At 41.1% G+C, this 20,585-nt stretch overlaps 1 protein-coding gene and 4 non-coding genes across 5 annotated transcripts; 2 read left to right on the top strand and 3 right to left on the bottom strand.

Annotated features, from left to right (window-relative positions):
* Positions 1-6: 6 nt before the first annotated feature.
* MCM4 (minichromosome maintenance complex component 4) lies at positions 7-3,965 on the top strand (the record flags this gene model as incomplete). The annotated part of the gene is made up of 6 exons (XM_008936084.1): positions 7-63; positions 400-527; positions 1,835-2,042; positions 2,884-3,112; positions 3,228-3,361; positions 3,708-3,965. Coding segments are annotated over 6 exons (849 nt in total), but the record flags the coding sequence as incomplete, so codon positions are not given.
* A 6,038-nt stretch (positions 3,966-10,003) lies between these two features.
* Positions 10,004-10,076, bottom strand: TRNAA-AGC. The gene has a single exon. It is a non-coding gene; the product is annotated as a tRNA-Ala (tRNA).
* Positions 10,077-10,555: 479 nt separating this feature from the next.
* Positions 10,556-10,628, bottom strand: TRNAA-AGC. Its single transcript has one exon. It is a non-coding gene; the product is annotated as a tRNA-Ala (tRNA).
* Positions 10,629-13,814: 3,186 nt separating this feature from the next.
* Positions 13,815-13,887, top strand: TRNAA-AGC. Its single transcript has one exon. It is a non-coding gene; the product is annotated as a tRNA-Ala (tRNA).
* Positions 13,888-14,751: 864 nt separating this feature from the next.
* Positions 14,752-14,824, bottom strand: TRNAA-AGC. Its single transcript has one exon. It is a non-coding gene; the product is annotated as a tRNA-Ala (tRNA).
* Between the last annotated feature and the right edge of the window lie 5,761 nt (positions 14,825-20,585).

Below are 20,585 nucleotides of genomic sequence, written 5' to 3'. Positions count from 1 at the left end.
AATGAAAGCACAAGATCAGTGCTGCACGAAGTGATGGAGCAGCAGACTCTCTCCATTGCAAAGGTAAGCATCTGTTCAGTGCTGTCCACTAAGCATGGGACATGCCAGGCAGCTGGAACCAAAAAGTAACCCTTTGTTCTGCTGGTAACACTTTTCTGTTGTTGTCAGTGGATCAATCCTAGATTATGTAACAACTCTTTTACAAAAGAATACCTTTTTTTTTGTAGCAAAGTGTAGTATTTCCAGGTATTTTTGTTCTTGTGTTCCTCTAAAAGGCTTTTGCAATCCATTTTTTTACTACAGAACCCATTTATTAACATTGGTGATACCATGAAATTGGGGGAAAAAGTCCTGGTGAGTAGGTAGCTGCAGTTTCAGAAATCTTTTTCATTTTGACAGGCTGGAATTATTTGCCAACTGAATGCTCGTACATCTATCCTAGCAGCAGCTAACCCTATAGAATCACAGTGGAATCCAAAAAAGACTACAATTGAAAACATCCAGCTTCCTCATACACTGTTGTCAAGGTACTGAGCTCCTGCTTGCATGCCTCGTTTTTATGGAAAGTTATACTTCCTCCTGTGAAAATGATTAAATCTAGTAGAACTAGAAGAATTGTGTTCTTTGCAGCATAATGGAAAAGTTTTACAGCACTTGCTTTAAACGTTCTTCTTAGAGCTTCTATGTGAGAAGGGAACTCACTTTTAATATTTACACAATGACCTTGAACAGAAGATGTGATGAGATCTGTGGGATCCCATTCTTTACTTCTGTGTTGTTGTTTTCCTGTTGTTCCATAATCCTAGAAAAGATTTGTTCTGAAACTTACAGTATTGATAACTTCAACAAAAACTCAGGATGTTCTTAGCTCCATGAAACTTAAAGTGAAACACTGATGATCAGGGAATTTGCAGTGGAGGGGGTGGAATCTGAAGATCTGTGCCTGCTTCACGTTGTTCTGTAAAGTTCAGTCAGGGAGGTGGCAGTGCCAGGACTGTAGCTGTTAGAGCAACTTTTAGCATCTGCTGATAGAAAACTAAGTTGTACTGCAGCTGAATCTTTTGAGGAATTCCTACATTAACTGGAAACTTGAAGTACAATGCTGGTATACTGGATATTCTGAGAACACTTAACGGCTTAGAATTCAATTAAGAGCTGCTTAGTTTAGCCACTTAATGACAAATGGTACCTTAGTATGGGTGTGCTGAATGCAGCTCGGCTTGAGCAGCATCACAATGCCACCATTTATCATATTGAACCCTATGAAAATACACAACTGGCTGTCTAAAAATAAACTATTCAGGTCTGCCTATAGTTGAGAGTAGCTGAGTATATTGTTCATAAAATTATAAGCCCTTTTCTTCAGAATTAAACTGCAGGTGCTTTTTTATTTACACATATATTTATTTACCTTTGTTTTTTACATGCATTAATAAAACTATTTAAGTCTGTGCCCTGTTCACTGTCACCTCACAGGGCAGCTCCTTTAGCAGCAAGTTTGTTCTGTGTATTTGGGGTGTGTATGTTGTTTTGTTGGTGGTTTGGGGTTTTTTTGTGTAAGAAAACAAAGCTGTCCGCCTTGAACATGGGATCTGAATTTCACAGAACATATCTCACTGTTGAAAGTTTCAAGTCCATAGGGTGAAAGCAAATCTATTCTATACTTTTAGAATTCTAGAAAAATTATCTTTTGACTTCAATAGAGCAACTCCTATTTTGACTAGGAATTAATAGTCATGTAACTCCTGCCTGTGTTAAGTTAAAACCCCTAAAACAAGCTGCTTTAACTGTCAGGAAACTATATACACTGATATTGGAATCTTATTCTGTTCAGATTTGACTTGATCTTTTTAATGTTGGATCCACGTGATGAAGCTTACGACAGACGTCTTGCTCGCCACTTGATTTCACTGTACTACCAAAGTGAAGAGAAGATGGAGGAGGAATACATGGACATGGCAGTGCTGAGGGATTATATTGCATATGCTCGTAGTTACGTAAATCCCAGGTTAGGTGAAGAAGCAAGCCAAGCCCTCATTGAGGTAAAGGAATTGCATTAAGAATGTTCAGACTCTTTCCTGACTTGGCAAAAATGGCAAAATCCCATAGTATGTACATTTTCTACCTATATACAACTTTCCTGTAAGATTCCTCAAAAATCTCTAAAAATCACCAGCATTTAAAAGGAAAGAGGGATCACAGAACTATAGAATGGTTTGGGTTGGTAGCGGCCTTAAAGATCATCTAGTTTCAACCCCCCTGCCATGGGCAGGGACACCTCCCACTAGACCAGGTTGCTCAAAGCCCCATCCAGCCTGTCCTTGAACACCTCCAGTGATGGAGCATCCACAGCTTCCCTGGGCAACCTGTGCCAGAGTCCTGCCACCCTCACAGCAAAGAACTCCTTCCTACTTCCTAATCTAAGTCTCCCCTCTTCCAGTTTGAAATAGTTACCCCTTGTCCTGTCACTACAAGCCCTTGTAAAAAGTCACTCCCCAGTTTTTTTGTAGGCCCCAGTACAGAAGTTGTTCTGCACCCCAGTCTTAAACTTTCAGAGGTGTTGGTTTGGTTCCATCACATAAAAAGAATAAAATCCGATTGGAAACAAAATAAATGTGTTGTCACAGATGCAAGTGCTGCTATGTAAGAGACTAGCCCTAAGTTTTTAAAGTAATTTAAAACTTGATTTATTATCATGGCTTAATTACTTTATAACAGAAAGAAGTGGAAGTGGTGTGGTTACCCTTCATTGCAGAAGAGTTGTGGAAATAATATCTGGAATGGCTTGCCAGAATTGCTCATAAAAGGGGAGGAGGCAGAAGGGGACTCAGAATGATGAATGTAACAGGATTTACTGAACTATTTAATGACTGTCCTCCTCAGGCATACGTGGACATGAGGAAGATTGGGAGTGGCAGGGGGATGGTGTCTGCCTACCCTCGGCAGCTGGAGTCTCTGATCCGCCTGGCAGAGGCTCACGCTAAAATACGCTTCTCTGAGAAAGTGGAAACCATTGATGTAGAAGAAGCAAAACGCCTCCATCGGGAAGCACTGAAGCAATCTGCCACTGACCCAAGGACTGGAATTGTGGACATATCCATTCTCACCACAGGTTTGTGTTGGCGTGGTGTGAAAGCTCCATGTTGTTGGGCGTTTGTGACTTGTAAATGTAACCTAGCCTGTCCTCCGTAGCTGATTTCTAAAAGGTGTTTCCTTCCTTCTATAAGGAATGAGTGCAACAGCTCGTAAGCGCAGAGAGGAGCTGGCTCAAGCCTTGAGGAAGCTTATCCAGTCGAAGGGTAAAACACCATCTTTGAAGTACCAGCAGCTTTTCGATGATATCCGAGCACAGTCTGATACCGTAAGTTTCCTGCTCTCTTTCTCCATTCTCATTAAGTTTTAAAAGCATGGTTTTTCCAAATCAACATTCTTGTCCTCAAATCACATGATGGAGGGAAAGGGAGACATCCGCTGCCATGACCAAAAAGCTAATTCTGTGGATAAATGAGCTGAATCTTTTGCTGTATCTGAGTTTACTCCGGCTTAAGAAATAGGAACTTCATCTTCAGGGTTCCAGGTTGGATTTCAAACTGCAAAAAGAACCAAGTAAAAAATCTGGAAAGAAAACTGGCAGGACGCAAGGCATTTTTACTGTCTTTAAAGTATTTTCCCTCCCATCTTCACTTGATTGACTTCTTTTCTTTAAGGCTATCACGAAGGAAATGTTTGAAGAAGCGCTTCGTGCCTTGGCTGATGATGACTTCTTGACTGTGACTGGGAAGACTGTTAGACTGCTCTGAGCTCATCTCTCCTTGCAAGCAGACTGTCACAGCTTTTATTTTGCCTTCCTGAAGAGTGTCAGTCTGCAGGATCTTTGAGATTTGGGACCACCACTTGCTATGACAAGCACAGCTTCTCCCTTCAAGCCAAGTGTCGTGGCTTTACTTTGCCTTACGATAGTGCCAGTCTGAAAGATTTTCAAGATTTGGGGCTATCAATTGCTGTGACAAGTGTAGCAATGACCAAGTGGCACTTCTGCCAGCACAAGGTGTTACAGAGAACCTAAAACATCCTCAGCTGAATGATGCTATTTACATTTTAGCTAAATGTAATGACTAATATGTCAAGTGCTCTGTGTTTTTATGAGTTTTTGTAGAACATGCTAACAATGTTACCTGTATTTCAGATTGAATTGTAAAAATTCATCTTAAATGACATTTTAGTAACTGTAATTTGACTATTAGTATTGCCGTAATCTGAAATAAAATTATTGGACTTAAAAGGGGTCTTTAGCATTCATTTCAAGTGAAAATGAACATACGCTGTGCTGAGAGCACTATTCAATCTAGAATTCTAACAATGTTACCTGTATTTCAGATTGAATTGTAAAAATTCATCTTAAATGACATTTTAGTAACTGTAATTTGACTATTAGTATTGCCGTAATCTGAAATAAAATTATTGGACTTAAAAGGGGTCTTTAGCATTCATTTCAAGTGAAAATGTGCTGAGAGCACTATTCAGTCTAGAATTCTGTGATTCTTAGGAAGTCCTTCACGAGGGCATAAAAGGACCTTTGCTTTTTGTATTGTTTGACTTGAGTATACTTTGGTAGTACCCTCCATGTGATAAAGGCAGGTAGAAAATTCAGTGTTGAGTAGAGTATACTTTGGTAGTACCCTCCATGTGAAAAAGGCAGATAGATAGAAATTTCAGTATTGAGTAGGACCTCACTGCAATTTTAAGCATGACCAGATCAATGAAGATATCAATGTTCAGTGTAACCTCAAGTAATAGGTCCTGAAAGAACAAGTGCATGAGTGGAGAATCTTCCCTCATTCTAGGCAGGGCAGATGCTCTCAGCCACTGCGCCTCAACAGCTGCTCTTGGTTTCACAGCCAAGCTAGCAGAAGAGTTCTTGAATTCACTTCAGTGCAGAGAGCAGCAGGCTGATCTCAGCTGCTCTCTTAGCCCGTTTCAGCTGAAGTAAGCACTCCTATACTACGCCACTCTTCCAAGAAAAGGAAGGAAATTTCCTCCATGCATAAAGGGACCATTTTTGCTCTCTTAGCCCGTTTCAGCTGAAGTAAGCACTCCTACGCCACTCTTCCAAGAGAAAGGAAGGGAATTTCCTCCATGCATAAAGGGACCCTTTTTAAAACCTAATTTTTCTTGCTACTGGTTCATTATATGAGCAGGATACTGTTTAACAGTAGTTGAATTTTCAGTGATCTGGTTTCTAGTACAAAGAACTGTCTATCCTAGGGTGAAAAATACAGTGTGTGTTGGAAGGATCAGGTTAAGCTACAGCCATCTCTTCCCCAGCCTTGTTTATTTAGGGAAAAAAGTTACTAACACTGTATCTTCTTGGCTTTTGTGGACTGGGAGGATGTGGTTCATGTTGTGCTTTTCTGTAGAGCAAGTCTAGCTTCCCTCAGACAAGACTTAAAAAGTCAGATACAGGCAAGCTGGAAACTTGTCTTCAATAGAAGTCTGTAAAATACAAGCCCCCTTAAGCACCAGACTCATGCATTCTCTAGTGGCTCTTGTCTTACAGGACATTTATTTCTCTGCTGTTTTATTAGTTACTAATTTTGCTTAGGAAAAAAAAATCATGACCTCTTTCCTTCCCCACTGTAACATACCTTTATTTCACAGTTACTATATGCCTTTTGTGTGAGACTGATACAGTTCTGTCCTGATTTGGAGTGAAATAGAGCTGGTTCTGCTTAATGATTTTACTTTTAGCTAAAGCTCTTCTAATTAACTGCTCTCTGAAGTTAGCAGTGTTTTCATGAACTATCTGGCTGTAACAGTGATAACACTTCATGTTTGGAGTCACTGCCAGGGGTTGGTGTGCAGACCAAGGCCACTGCTAAGCCTGGATCCCACACGGAGGGGGGCAGAGAGTTCCCTGCATCTGCAGGGAGGAGTGGGCAGGATAAGTGACCCCAAGATTCACCAGTGGGGTGTTCCATCCCATATCCCTCATTTCCAGCAGAGGTGAAGGATCAGGAGGGGCAGCCCTTCCGTCGCCCCTTCTGCGCTTCTCTTCCATCTGCTGCTGCTGGGCTGCTGGCTGCTGCTGCTGCAGTGGCTGCCTCTGAGGAGGACTTCATCCACCCTGCCTTTGATCCCCAGCCCTGTGTTCCTGAACTGAGTTCCAGAGTCCAGCTCCTGTACCCAGTCTGTACTGTGGCTGAGCCCAGCCCGGGGGCTGCTCCCCAGCTGGGGGTGATGGTGACGTGTTGCCATCAGGCGGAGCTGGGTTTGGGACTAACTGTATATATTTGAACATAGTCTATTTTATTAGTTATTACTATTATTATTAGTGGTAGTATTAAAGCTGTTTTCTAATCAGCAAGTCTCTCTCCCTCATTCCCTTTCTCTTTCCCGTTTGGGGGTGTGAGGAGGGGGTTACCAGAGAGTGTCTGTAACGGTTCTGGGGGCTGCTCTGACCCCAAACCATAGCAAATTCTAAGCTTTTTGTTTTCTGAAGGCATCACTGGCATAATTTTCCATTTACACTTCTTGGTCCTTAAAGTATTACCTACTTCACAAACTTTCCTCTCCCCTCTTTTACCACTCTCATAGTTAAAATGAAATTACCCTTCCTAACTACTTCGTGCATCTTCTCAGACGGAATAGCACCAAGAAAATTTCCTAAATGTGTTTTTGAGTTCAAGAAAGTTGATTTAGTATTTAAAAAAAAAAAATCGATGCATCTGGCTATACCAGCAAAATTCATCAAATTAAAGTGCCTGTCAGTGTGGGAACTATTACTGTGAAAGAGAAATTGTGCTGTTCATCTACTGGCAAATTCTAGATGCTATTGAATTGTATAGCCACAAAATCAAGTGTTGTAGGGAATGGAAGAAATTTTTGTGTGTGAAATGGATTCCAGCTCCCTTTCAGTTTAAGATTACTTTTAATTCACCATTTTCTAGCTCTTTAGTTGTTTTTTTGTTTTGTTTTGTCAAGTAAATGCTTACTAGGAATTACTGTATTAGTGTTTACAGAGTTACTTGCAGAATAATACCAGTAGGTGGCTCTTACAGCCTTTATGTAACCGATGGAGATTTCAGTCTGTAGTGGTATTTTGGTTTTTAAGTAAGTAAAGACTGCAAGAGCCACTCTGTACTAGGTAGGTAGAATGGAAACGCTTGTAAACAGTCTTTTGGTTAAAAAAAAAAAAAAATTCTAATAAAAAGATCTTAACCATCCATATGGTAATTTGAAGTGTACACAAAGCAAAAAGAAAGATGAAAGTAATTTAATTAAACTGAGAATACTTTCCTTGCTTGATGCAATAGTTTCAAACTTTATAGCACAATTTACTGCTGCATTTATGCTGTTAGTAGTTACTGTCAAGCTTGTTTAAAAAACTCAAATAATGTAGAGACTAGAATATGCAACTGGGTGAAAGCACTTCTGCCAGAGACTTGATCTTCTTCATGTTAGAAATTACAAAGACAAAAGGCATTAAAGTCTTCTCCACATTCTACAAAAGGCATAAAACCAAGTTATAAGCCTCTCAGCAGAAATAACTTGTACAAAGCCCCTTTGGGATTGCACAGCTGAAGTGACTGCTGTCCTGTCCTGTACTATGAAGAGAAGCTGCTGGTGCAGTGAAGTAGAATGGTGCTCTGTTTCCTAGCACAGAATGCAATCACTGGTTACTTGGTGGGTGGGGAATCAATACAAGATAGACCAAAAAATATTATTTGCTGCCACTGTTCCTGGTGTCAAAGCTGGTGCTTCATTTCTCTGCAAGCACAGGGTTGATTGGAGAGTGACTCAGTCCCAGCTATCCCTGGTTTTGGTAGGTGCTTCAGTAGGAACAGGTGTAAACTAAGTGAGAAACACCTGTCAGGATTATCTGATGCCCCTCATGACTGAGATAATGTACTCCTGGAGACTATGTTCTAGTTGGTCCCATCAAACAGTGGTCACTCTGGAACTGAAGTTTTACCTTCCTGGAAGGCCCCAGGACTTCCAGGATTACCTCAGGAGAAGAAGACAGTGCACTGAAGACTGCATGTCAAAGAGCTGGTCAGGGAAGTGATTCTGTCCCACTTTTGCACTGTGTTTATCTAATTACATAATTAGAGCTGCTCTGTAAATTGCTGTCTGGCTGCAACATGCCTACATGTAGTCTTGTAAAAATACATGTACAGTTTACTTCAAAAGCATGGGACTCATCATCTGTGAGGTAAAGTGACAGTCAGTATGGAGGCTGTCATCCACTCTCAGTTTGCATGGCCATGTTACAGTAATGTTCCCATACAGCCTGGCACCAGTGTGAATGAATGAATGCTCAAAACCAAAAAAGCTAGTTAATTGTGGGCTGGAAGGTTTTAAGAGTACAGTTTGTCTATATAACAAGACTCCCTTTGTGACTGACATCTGTCATCATCCAAATCCATAAAGAGTTGTATTTGCTACTATGAAGAATAGCAGCTCATAAAATCTGAGAAGACCTGCTAATTATATTTATATAATAACAGTATAATTATTTTGTAGGTCCCTAAAGCATCCTCCCTCAGTGCCCTGTGTTTTGAGTGCTGAGAAGACATTCACTGGGTTTGTTCAGTGACTCCTGATCATATCCCACCTCTGAACTGGACAGGGCAGGAGTAGGCTTGGATTGCTTTTGCCTTTCTTTGACCCCCTTTTCTAATGCAGCGTAGAATTTCCAATAACCATCTTTTGTAAGTGAAAAACTTAACACAGAACCTCTGTAATACCTGCATAATCCCTTTTGAAGGTCTTGCTGTATCCTCAGGTTAAATAGTTTCTTTTACAAACATATTTAAAAACCCTGCCTTTTTTTGATGGGGTTTTGTGATCCAGCTATCTCTTAGCCATTACCATACAAATTGTTTTCTAGTATGAAGCAAGCTTTTCCTAATGCAACTTACCAATTTGGATCAGATTTACAATGCATCTTGTTAAGAGTCTTTTGTTAGACTTGACCCAGTATCAAATGCTCCTGACAGAATGCAAGAAAAGTCATAAGAAAGTTTCTTCTAGTCATTAAAAACTTTGATAGCTCTGAAGCAAGAGCAATATAGTCTTTCCTAGCCTTGTTTATTGAAAACTACTAGGTACAATAATTCCTAGACTTTTAAAAACACAAATAACTAGGTGTAGGAAAGCTACTAAACTTTCTTATGTGGAAGATATATCAGAGTCTCCCTGATGACCTCTAAAAGAAATGTTGGGAAGCAGAGGAGCTTTTTACCTTTCCTCATATCCTTCCTGAGTCCTCCGGCTGAAAGTGTGTACACAGTAGCTATGATCATGTCCGAGCCTGTTGTCAGAATGATGGCTTTTAGTACAACCACTCTAGGTGTCTTCTGTCTACCAATCATACTGAAAATAGTCACTAAGACCAGTGTGTACTTTTCTAGGTATGGCCAAGAGTTCAAAGGGAAGGTTAAATTTTCAGCCTCCAAAGTATAAAGGAGACACACCAAGAAGTGGACTAAGAACATTCTTCTGCTAGTTCCATGCACAATTTCTTCTTCAGCTGTGAACAGACAGGAGGTGTGAGATGACAGGTGACACCTTTTACCCTTAAACTTGAGTTGGCTGAGCTAACTCATACTACAGCTTCACAAACATTGTGAATGAAAATAAGACCCTGTATTTCAGGACAGGGAACACATGGGGAAAAACAAGCACTCCTAAACTGCTATTTTCCATACTGATCAAAAAGGCACCCAGATTCAGGTCACTAACCATCCTTCAGCCACTGTTTTTCCTAAAGCCCAGAAAAATGTCACGTTGCAGAATTCTACTGCCAAATTTGACTAAACCTGTCCAAGAAGAGTAAAAAGTTAGCACAGAGGATTGGCATATGCAATTATATAAGCTTGATTTTGGTACTAATGCGTGGAGAGGAAGGGAAAAAAAATTCAGTTGATGAAAACAAACCCAACATTTTACTGAAATAGGTATTTTGTTTAGGCAGCTTCTGCTTTAAGGTGTCACAAAAGGCTGGAGAATGCGGGCATCGATCCCGCTACCTCTCGCATGCTAAGCGAGCGCTCTACCATTTGAGCTAATTCCCCCTCCCTTACCACAAATTTGGATCAGAAAACTGGCCCTATACCTAAAATTGCAGCTCTAGACAGAATAGCATTTTCTCTCTTACTCTGCTGTTCACTAATAAAAACATGTGCAATTTCTATTCCAAACTAGGTGTCAAATCACAATATTGTCATATTTTGTTTAGCACCTCCAAATGAAGTAATACAAAAAAAGACAAACCAGAAAAGACACGTTTTCCAGGTGTATTTTAAAAACTATCTAGTACTTGCAATTCATGAGGGAAAGTACTTTGCACCATTTAGATTTCTTTTGACAAAAATCAGGTTTTATTTAGTTGGTTTTTTTTTATTAAATATGAATTAATTTATTTTAGTCAAACCTACAGCAGAATTTAAGAAATAAACCATGCACATCCAAACAATGCTTATTTTACTTCAGTACATGAAAACATATTTGTAGTGAACTGTTTTTTCTTGCATCAGAAGGAAAAACGGGAGTGTGGAGAATGCGGGCATCGATCCCGCTACCTCTCGCATGCTAAGCGAGCGCTCTACCATTTGAGCTAATTCCCCCCCACACCTCTTCATTTTCCTAATGATAAAATGATTCATTTATTTTAATCATTGACTTTAATAACCACAAATGTAAACTGCCTTTCCTCTACTGACTACTCCTCTATCACAGGTAGTAACCCCAGGGCAGCTGCTCAGAACATTGCTACCATTTAACCTTGAGCTCGTCTACTTTTTTTTGCCCACAATGCCAAAGTCCTCGAGTAACGTGTTCAGTTGTGTGACAAACTCATGACCTGCAGCCTTCCAGTGCCACCCACCTCACACTACACTCCTCCTTCTCTAAAGAGAGCAGCTGCTTCCTCTGCGTCAATGGAAGTCATCTCAATGCAGACAATGCAGTGGAGCAGCTTGAACTTAGAATCATAGAATCATAGAATCCTTTAGGTTGGAAGGGACCTCCAAGATCATCAAGTCCAACCATTGAGCCATTAGGGCTCCAAAGTCCTCTGCTAAAACAGATCAGAATCTGTCAGGGCTGGAAGGGACCACAAGGATCACCCAGTTCCAACCCCTCTGCCATGAGCAGGGACACCTCCCACTAGGTCAGGCTGCCCAGAGCCTCATCCAGCCTGGCCTTAAAGACCCCCAGGGATGGGGCCTCAATCACCTCCCTGGGCAACCCATTCCAGGGTCTCACCACTCTCATGGGGAAGAACTTCTTCCTCACATCCAGCCTGAATCTGCCCACTTCCAGCTTTGCCCCATTCCCCCCAGTCCTGTTGTTACTCGATATCCTAAAAAGTCCCTCCCCAGCTTTCTTGTAGGCCCCCCTAAGATACTGGAAGGCCACAATAAGGTCACCTCGGAGTCTCCTCTTCTCCAGACTGAACAGCCCCAACTCTCTCAGTCTGTCCTCACAGCAGAGCTGCTCCAGCCCTCGGATCATTCTGGTGGCCCTCCTCTGGACATGCTCCAGCAGCTCCACGTCCCTCTTGCATTTGCCCTCATGTCCCTTAGGAGGACCATCTAGAAAGCAAAAGTCAAACCTCATTACATCAGTTTATATCAGTTCAAAGTAGTGTTGCCAAAGAGATGTAGCAAAGTGATCCATGTTAAATGTAAGTATGTGGACACAAAGCTGAAATACCCCACAGAAATGAAAAAATGGAGTTAAGAAGGTCAGGTTATTTTCAGCCATATAGGTAAGGATGTTCTTCCAACCAAGTGGAGAAATTAGAAAGTTTTACTCCTGATTTTACATGGAAACTTAACGGTCACAACAAACTCAAGATCACAAAACAATGGGCTGACAAGTACATGAAATACACATTTTAAACAGTGAAAATAATACTATTGGAGAGACCCTTCCTGACTCAACTTTGGCATCAAATAAACTTTTTCTGTGAGCTGAACTGTCCAAGCTTTAGGCCTTTTCAGTGGCAGCATAGTGAGATTTGGGGGTGAAAAATAGAGAGAGGTACTCTGCCATTTTCATACTGACTCAGACTGCACAGGGTAGATAAAGAAAACTGTCCATAGAGCTGAACCTTGTGAATTAGGATAAGAGAAAGACTCCAGCTGCAGACGTGCTGTGGGCAACCACTGAGCCCAGGGTCTGTGCCTGGGAGAAGACCAAAACCACCTTTGCACAGTCATCTTCCCCCCCAGGTTTACTCCAGTGAGGTAGACAATGTCAGTTACAATACACCACAGGAAACAGCAACAACTTTGTTATTTATTGTTGTAATAAACAATAAATAAGGCAGGAGAACATTTGAATTCTAGGAGAATGTCTGCAGTGCTACTGTGGCTTTAGTTCCAGACCTTGGCCTGAACCTGGATTGTGACAGATGTGAAGTACTACCTTAGTTTAGACAAGTTATAACTACCTCATGCTTCACCTGGAAATTTATTTTCTTTTGGCTAGACTCCATCATCCAGTAAGTTAAATCCATTAGAGGAAACTGCCAGTGCACCTACTGTTGGATTACTGCATGGTACACCTTACTAGCAAAACTTACTTTTCTGCATTCAAATAAAGTGGGAAACCTTTTAATGTATCATTTCCCTTGCCTTTGGTGTTTAATGGTAGATCAGTGCAAACATGTAACCACTCACTGTAAACTGCATGTTTGTTCTTTAAATCCAGAAGGCATCCTTTGATATCATAACCTGGGAATGCAGCCTGGCCAAACTGCTTCTTACTGCAAAGTCAGTTTGTATAAATACACATGATTTTTTATCTCTCTGAAATGTTTTTAGTCACTCCATATATTTAAGATGTAATACTATTTTAACTGAATGATTGAAGTCAATACAAAAAAAAGGTAGAAAGACCTAGAATATAACTTAGGAAGATATAAATGAATACTTTCCACAAATTATGGTAAACTTGAAGTTTCAACCATTGTATTCATCATCTACATACAGTCAATTAGAAAAGAAATTGTGAAAGGAAAATAAAAATACTTGAAAAACAAAGAGAGTCATAGAATGGTTGAGTTGGAAAGGACCTTAAAGGTCACCTAGATCCAAACCCCCTGACATAAGCAGGGACACCTCCCACTAGACCAGGTTGCTCAAAGTCACATCCAGCCTGGTCTTGAAGATCTCCAGTAATGGAGGAACCACAACTTACCTGGGCAACCTTTTCCAGTGTCTCACCAGCCTCACAACGAGGAACTCTGTCCTTACATCTAATTTAAATCTACCTTTTTTCAGTTTGTAGCCAGTGGCCTATGTCCTGTCACTACAAGGCCTTGTAAAAAGTTGCTCCAGCTTTCTTGTAGGCTGCCTTCAGACACTGGAAGGCTGCTGGAAGGTGTCACTGGAATCTTCTTTTCTCCAGGCTGAGCAACCCCAACTCTCTCAGTTGGTCCTTGTAGATCTCATTCAGTGACTTCTCACAACATGCCTTCTAGGTTTAGAAGTGTTTTGGTATCTGCATTGTGAGACAGGTTAAAAACGAAAGCGATTTCTCCTTCCTGAATAAAACTAAAGGAGGTTTTGCTGAGGAAAATGAGTACTGCTTGGTCAGAGTAAGGTCAGAGAGTGCACCCACATGCTTCTCATACGCCACTTGAGTGTTCTGACTTAGCAGCTAGCAGGGTTTCCACATAAACACAGCGCTGATTCAGGGGTATTAAATAAACAGACTGACTCAGTGTCCACCAGACTAACAGTAACTGGAACAGCCAGGGCTTGACTGAGCACAAGAACACCGCCGAGAAGTCGGCTTTGCAAGGGGAATTAGCTCAAATGGTAGAGCGCTCGCTTAGCATGCGAGAGGTAGCGGGATCGATGCCCGCATTCTCCAGACTCTTTTTCAGAGACACAGGATTTCCGAGCGCCTACGATTTTCTTCCATAAACTCCTCAGGTTTGTGAAAGAAAATCTATAGGTAGTAACGTATCGAAAAAATAAAGAGGGGAAGGATCTCAACCAGCAAACTGCACGTGCGATCTCCTTGAAAAAGTGATTTCCTCACAGAAAGATGTAATGCTGTTGTGGTTATCCTGTAGTTATTGAAATAAATTCCTTTCTGTCCCTTAGCGGTGCGTTGGATTTTAATGTGAGCTTTTTTTTCTCGTTTTTAATTATATGAAAGGAGATGCTGAAGTAGGTGACGTTGTCTGCCTTACCCCCAGCCCACCGGGGAATTCTGTGGCTCCAGCTCCCTGTACCCGCTGTACCCAGGCTGGACACCGCGCACCCCCTCCAAACCCGAGTCTCACCACTTCGTTCCGTTTCCTCCTCAACTCCTCATGAGCAAATAATCTGCACTTCAGGGGGAAAAAAATCGCTCATCTTTCATCGGCATTAGCAATTTAAATAATCCATATTGTGCATGGGCTTCTTAAAATGGATCCGTTTCAGTCCGTACAAAACTGCTACAGAAAAAACGCGCCTAAATTTCACGTAGCCGCAGAAGGGAAGGTAGGCAGGGGTCCCAAACCGTGCCCCAGCCCCAGCCCCAGCCGCGCTGCCTGCCAGTCTGCTTTCCTTCCCTTCGTTAAAACCCAGCGGCGGGAACTTCTTTCCTTTTTGTGCAGGAGGCTACCCTGATTTTAGACAGAAAAGATGTTTACAGGCCTCTTTACCAAAACAGCAGAAAAAAAGACGATTTGTAAAGGAAGAAAAATAGCGGGAGGAAAGAAAATAAACCCTGCAGAGTAGTAAATGGAGAATGCGGGCATCGATCCCGCTACCTCTCGCATGCTAAGCGAGCGCTCTACCATTTGAGCTAATTCCCCTGGGCTACCCGCGCTTTCTTTCTTGTCCCTTCCCCTCTTTCTTGAGGGCTCACTAGCAATAATACTCTGTAAATCATATCGAAATCTGATTTGATGTACTGTTACCTCGCCTCGAGTACAAACACCATCACATTGACTGCGGCCCCCAGTAGCACAGCGGCAGGGGGGCAGTGGGAGCCCAGTGCTGGAGCTGTAACCCCCGACCGAAGTCACAGGCAGGCAACCCCACAGAAACGTCCCAGCACACAGCACCGGTCAGGGCTTCCTTAGAGCACACTGCTTCCCACAGCCTTACTGGGAATTTCGACTGGTGTGAAATCTGGACTCCTGGATGGAACAGCATGTGTTTTGTTCAGCAGAGCTGCAGCTGGGTAACAGAAGGTCTGTGTTTCCAAGCAATAGCAGATTTACATTCACACCAAACAATTATGACTGTTTCAGAGAAAGCTGGATATATTCAAAGGTTACATTTCTCTCAAATAGATTTTTCCTATTTCTAATCCCCAGGTGGAAGAGAAACAGCTAAACGACTTCACTCATTTCCACATTTTACAATAGCACAGATCAGGCTGAGGAGGTAAGAGCTCTTCCAGCTCTTTCTCTTCTGGCAATGGAGTCTAGGCCCAAGTTACAAGAGGGGGGGGAAGCATCCATGCAAATGGAACACTGGGAAACAAAGTAATAGTTCATATTTTTTATTTACATCTCTCAGGAATTTTTAAGGTGTTACTATATTATGAGAGAGACATGCACACTCACACATACATAAACTAATCAAAAACATATAATTAAAGTGTAAAAAAAATCATGGCTATAATTACACAGCAGTAAAAATTCTGCTCAGTGGTTCAGCTTTGGCTCTGCAAGATCAGAGTCAGAAAGCACAAAGAAAGTAGGGTCTCCAATGTTTCCTGCTATTCTAAGTTATCTATTAGAGTCTTTTCCCTTTGAAAGCAGCATTTAGAGGAAAAAAAAAAACAAACCAACAAACCAACTGTTTATGATTTTGCACTATCATAACATAAAAATAAAGCATGTGAAAGAGAAGTACTTTGCTAGAACTGAAACATGCAGAGGTGCTGACCTAGTGTTACTGACATATCCTGACAATATGGCTGTTCATTAGTCAGAAAAATAACACTGAAACGTATCAAAAGAAAAAATAGCAGGCAGTAATGGCAAGACATACAGCTGACTTTGTTAAAACCCTAAGAAAAGGAGCCTTGGGGAATCATGTTTCTTTTCCCTGCAAAAAGAGGAAAGGAAATCAAAATGAATCCTTCAGAGACCTTGTAATAGTCTGTGACCTTTTGCTTTGAGTCTAACAAAAATAAATAAATATAATTTTTAAAAAGGTAAGAGAGAGATTTGTGAACTTTTATTCAGTATGGCACACACAGAACATCTTTGTCTTTCTGGAAAAAAAAAAAGACTATCCAACATAAATTTTATGAAATCTCTCCAGAAACAAGTCTTTGCAGTTTCTGTCTTGAATCGCTCAAGATCCTTTACGACACATGAATCATCCTGACTTATAAATATCTTTTCATTCTCTCCTCTCCAAGAAACTCAGTGATTTCAGAAAGTACAATAACCAAATTCCAGCCTTTGCAGGATATCTAGGTTAATACTCGAATAATATATATTTGATTCATTTATAACTGGGACTATAATTGCATCCACGAAATAAAAGAGAGTATCACATTTTAGAAAATGTTGCTGAGCCAAATATTTGAAGAACACACCCTGAGCCATCCTCTGCATATACAGCTCTTGCCTTGCCATGTATAACTCAGTGGGAATGTCTGTGAAGTTCTCTGCAGGCAGCAGCTCAGTACTCAGCCATAACCAGAAGCAACAGAGCCAGAGACAGTGGAGGTTTATAAGGCACTACCAAATCACTTCAAATCAACCTATACATAATCATGCTTTAAAAATATCTCACCAACCTCACTCCAGCACAGAAACTACTATTTGTGTGGCATTTCCTCCAGACTCTCTGATCTGTTCAACCCTGCGAAACAAGCTCCTTGTCATTGTGCTCTTCCAACTTAGATCTGATGCTCAAATGCATTACCCAAACTTGTTTTTATTTTCCCCTGGGCTCCAGAAGATCACAGAGACCATAGCATAGTGGCAATAGGACTGTCAGAATCTCAAAAGGGATGGAAAAGACAAGGTGGTAGCAGAAAACCATTTAAAGCAGACTATCTCAAGTTTACATTGGTACAGGTATGAATGGTTTTACCACCTCAGAAAGTTCTAACTGCAGGAAGGATGGGGATGGTCTGTGAAGATACTTCTGGCTTTCTAATGCAACACCACTCCCTCATGGCTTTTCTTGCAAGCTCCATTCACAGCATAAGACAATTTCTGAATTACTGTAGTTTTTTCTGAGCTTTTGGCTTTCTTTTCTGAGCAAACTACGTCATCCTTTAGCAACATAAGTCCCTGCTGTCTTCATTTTCCTTTGACCATCATGGTAGCTGCAATTTCTGAACACCGTGTGCACAGAACTCATAAATGTTGAGAACAGCTTTTAGAAACCTCCCAGCACAACATGGCTGTGAGCATGCAGCGTTTTGGAAGACAGCACAGAAAACCTCTAACCAGCTTAACTAAGGGAAGCCTAAGTAGGCCTGCAGTTGCAAATTCACTTTTAAGATAAAATAAGAGCAGCATTTTAAGGCAAATCCAGTGCTTTTTCTATCCACAGGTACTCTGGAAATATTATTTTAGCAATTGTAGACCAGTTATCATAACAAAAGTAAAAGAAGACAGAATCTTCTCGGGAAGGCAGGAGAACCAAAGAGGTTAAGGAGAAGGAGGAAGAGACTAATTATCACTGACCAGAGAAAGAAGAGACAGAACTCACAAGCTGGTACTCCCTTAGTTATAAATCACTAACCTCACTTTCTGAAATTTTCAACTGCTGCTGCAGCATTCAGGCTGCCAACTTGGCAACTACCCCATAAGGACCACTGGTCTAACCCCAAATCCCTGTGTCACAAGTCCTGTACACAGTCTCCCATTAACAAATTCCAGTGTCTTGCTACCTGCTCCTTCACTCTGATTGAAAGAGTTGGCTTTGGGAAAAAATGTTTCTCCTTCTTGTATTAAAATATAATCAATGTGGAAAGAAGCATCTGAAATTAATTTGTAGAAGATAATTGAGTCCTTGCAGCTGGAATTATTCTGCAGATGCCATAGACATTTCAGCAGCTGGCTGATGGAAAGCCCCACTAGTCAGTACATCCAGCTTGCCTGCCACTCATACTTAGTGATGTCTTTGCATGACCAGCTGGATTTTTGCACCAATAGCTCTGAAAAGTCCAGAAGTTCTTCATTTAGTCATACAACAACTACAAACACGGCATTTAGCTATGATGAAAACATTCCAGAACAGCAGAGTGACTAAATTCCACCTGCAGAAGTGACTCATTGTTACACCACAGTTATGGCCCTATGTATTTCAGTACACCACAGAAACTAAATAGCTTTAAACAAGTTGGCTTGATCACTACAAATTCCACTCAATATTTTCCTTGGTTTAGTCAGAACACCTTCTGTTCTCTTGATCATTGATAAAAACAGATGATCTGAAATCACTCACAGACAAAAAAAGTACAACCTTGCTCCCAACAGGAATATGCACCTCTAGCTCTGTGTGTCAAAGCAATTAAAAAAAAAACAAACCCAAAAGCTAAAACAACTGTAACCCTTACAGATAGTCTTATGGTTTTAACACAGCAAATAGGAGAAAATTTACTTAAAATTAAACAAGACCTAGAAATAACTATAATTTAAGCAGTGACAAAATAACCCAAGGATAGCTACAGCATAGTCAATTAATTGTTTTAAATAGTCTAACCTTCAAGTTGACAGATTTATTATTTAAATGAGACAAACACATCTCCAGTTCTGTGTCCAAATCTGTATTTAAAGCATCAAAGGAAAAAAGTGCTGGAAGAAAACTACATCTATTAGATTTTCACTAATAGAATACAAGCTTGGTGTTGTAGCAGGTGTTGAGAGGGACTGAAGGAGAGCTGGAGCCTGAGTCATGGTAGCACAGTACTGTAGTAGAAAGCAACCCAGAAGAACCCAAAAAGAACCCAAAGCAGCAGCGCCACCCCCTGCACCTCCTCCTTCACACAAACACCCCTACAAGCAGCCTCACAACCAGATTTTGTGAGACCCACTGAGACAACCACCCCACCCAGAACCCCGTGAGTAACAGCCTGCAAACCAACCTCCTCTGCCTGCTGTCTGCCGATGGTCCCAGCCTGCACTCGCTCAGGTTGACAACAACCAGCACGCAGCTCCCCCGTCTCGCTGGTTCCCACCTTCCCCCCGCCCCCTTTTTCTTTTTAAATTCTAGATGTGCTGTGCTGGGAGGTTTGCTGTAGCTCCCTCCCTTCGTAGTCCTTGAGAAGGTGGGTAAGTCTTCACAAGAAATGCCTTGCCTATGTGCTGAGCCTGCCCAGTGGCCACCTCTGGTGTTCCCTCCTGAGCCACCCAGGCTAAAATTACCTTCTGTGTCTCCTCGAGGAGCAGAGGCAATGTTGGGAAGAGTGGATTTTATCCCAGATTTCCCAAATGCAATGGCTGTGAGTGAGTGGAAGAGCAGCTGAGTGCATGTCCCTTTAAATAAACCTTTTTCTTTTTTTTCCAGACTGTAAACTGATAATTAGACTTATGCTCATGCATGATCCTAGGCATGGCTTTGAGGGAAAAGGTAATTACAAATATGTATCTGGGTCTTTAAGGAAGGCAGTTATTATCTTACAACCACATTCCTTGTAGTTCCTAGTACTTGAGAACGTGACATTTCAACAACTTGGATATCCAAGACAGCTTTTTCTGTCATTCCTAAAGAGATTATAAAATGTAAGGGTTGTTTGCAACTGTAAAACCCTCTCCTGTTTTACAAAAATCTTGGCCTCTGAAACTTTGACATCAGACATAAAGTTAAGTGCTAGCAAGAAAACTCAGTTTTACTAGAAGATGGGAAAGTCTAAATGTAAGGGTTGTTTGCAACTGTAAAAGCTTCTCCTGCCTTACAAAAATTTTGGCCTCTGAACCTTTGACATCAGACATCAGGTTAAGTGCTAGCAAGAAAACTCAATTTTACTAGAAGATGGGAAAGTCTGCTTTGGATTTACCTTGGTAGTAGGCTTGGTGAAATCGTGTAGGCAAAACTGCTCCAGCTTGCACCCTTCTTCCTCAGTTCCTTGACCTCTCAGATGTTTTGGCAATAAGCCACCTCCTGCTCATTTGTAATCTTGTTGTCTTTGCATATTGCTGGATATTTTTCCTCATAAAAAGTAAAAGAAGGAAAACCAGGTCTGGTGTTGTTTGCTTGTTTTTGTTTTTTTTTTTCCCCAGCAAGAGCTGAGCTACTTTTCTAATGGCAAAAGCATTTCTGTAGCTCCTGAGTGCTATCTGCTTTTGCCAAATGTTGTTATCAAAATTACAGCCACTTCAACACTTCTCAAATGAATAAAAGCTTATAAAAAAAAAAAAAGGTTAGTTGTATTAGACAACCTGTAACAATATCTACACAGACTTTGTGTTATTAGTCATTTAAGATTATAGCAGCATTTGAATTGGTACTAGCCATTAAACAACTTTTTGTGAAGAAAGCTTTATCTTTTCTGAAGATAAAGACAAAAATAAAGAGGTAGATTTGTTTGGATGGGTTTTTTAACCCCTTTATTTTAGAATAACAACACCCAGCCAGGAAGTTACTCAGGAATGC

The sequence above is a fragment of the Merops nubicus genome, unplaced genomic scaffold (genome assembly GCF_000691845.1).
Source record: "Merops nubicus isolate BGI_N331 unplaced genomic scaffold, ASM69184v1 scaffold8662, whole genome shotgun sequence".
In the NCBI taxonomy this organism is placed as follows: Eukaryota; Metazoa; Chordata; class Aves; order Coraciiformes; family Meropidae; genus Merops; species Merops nubicus.
Note: the sequence above shows the minus strand (reverse complement) of the source record. Positions and strands in the feature narration are given on the sequence as shown.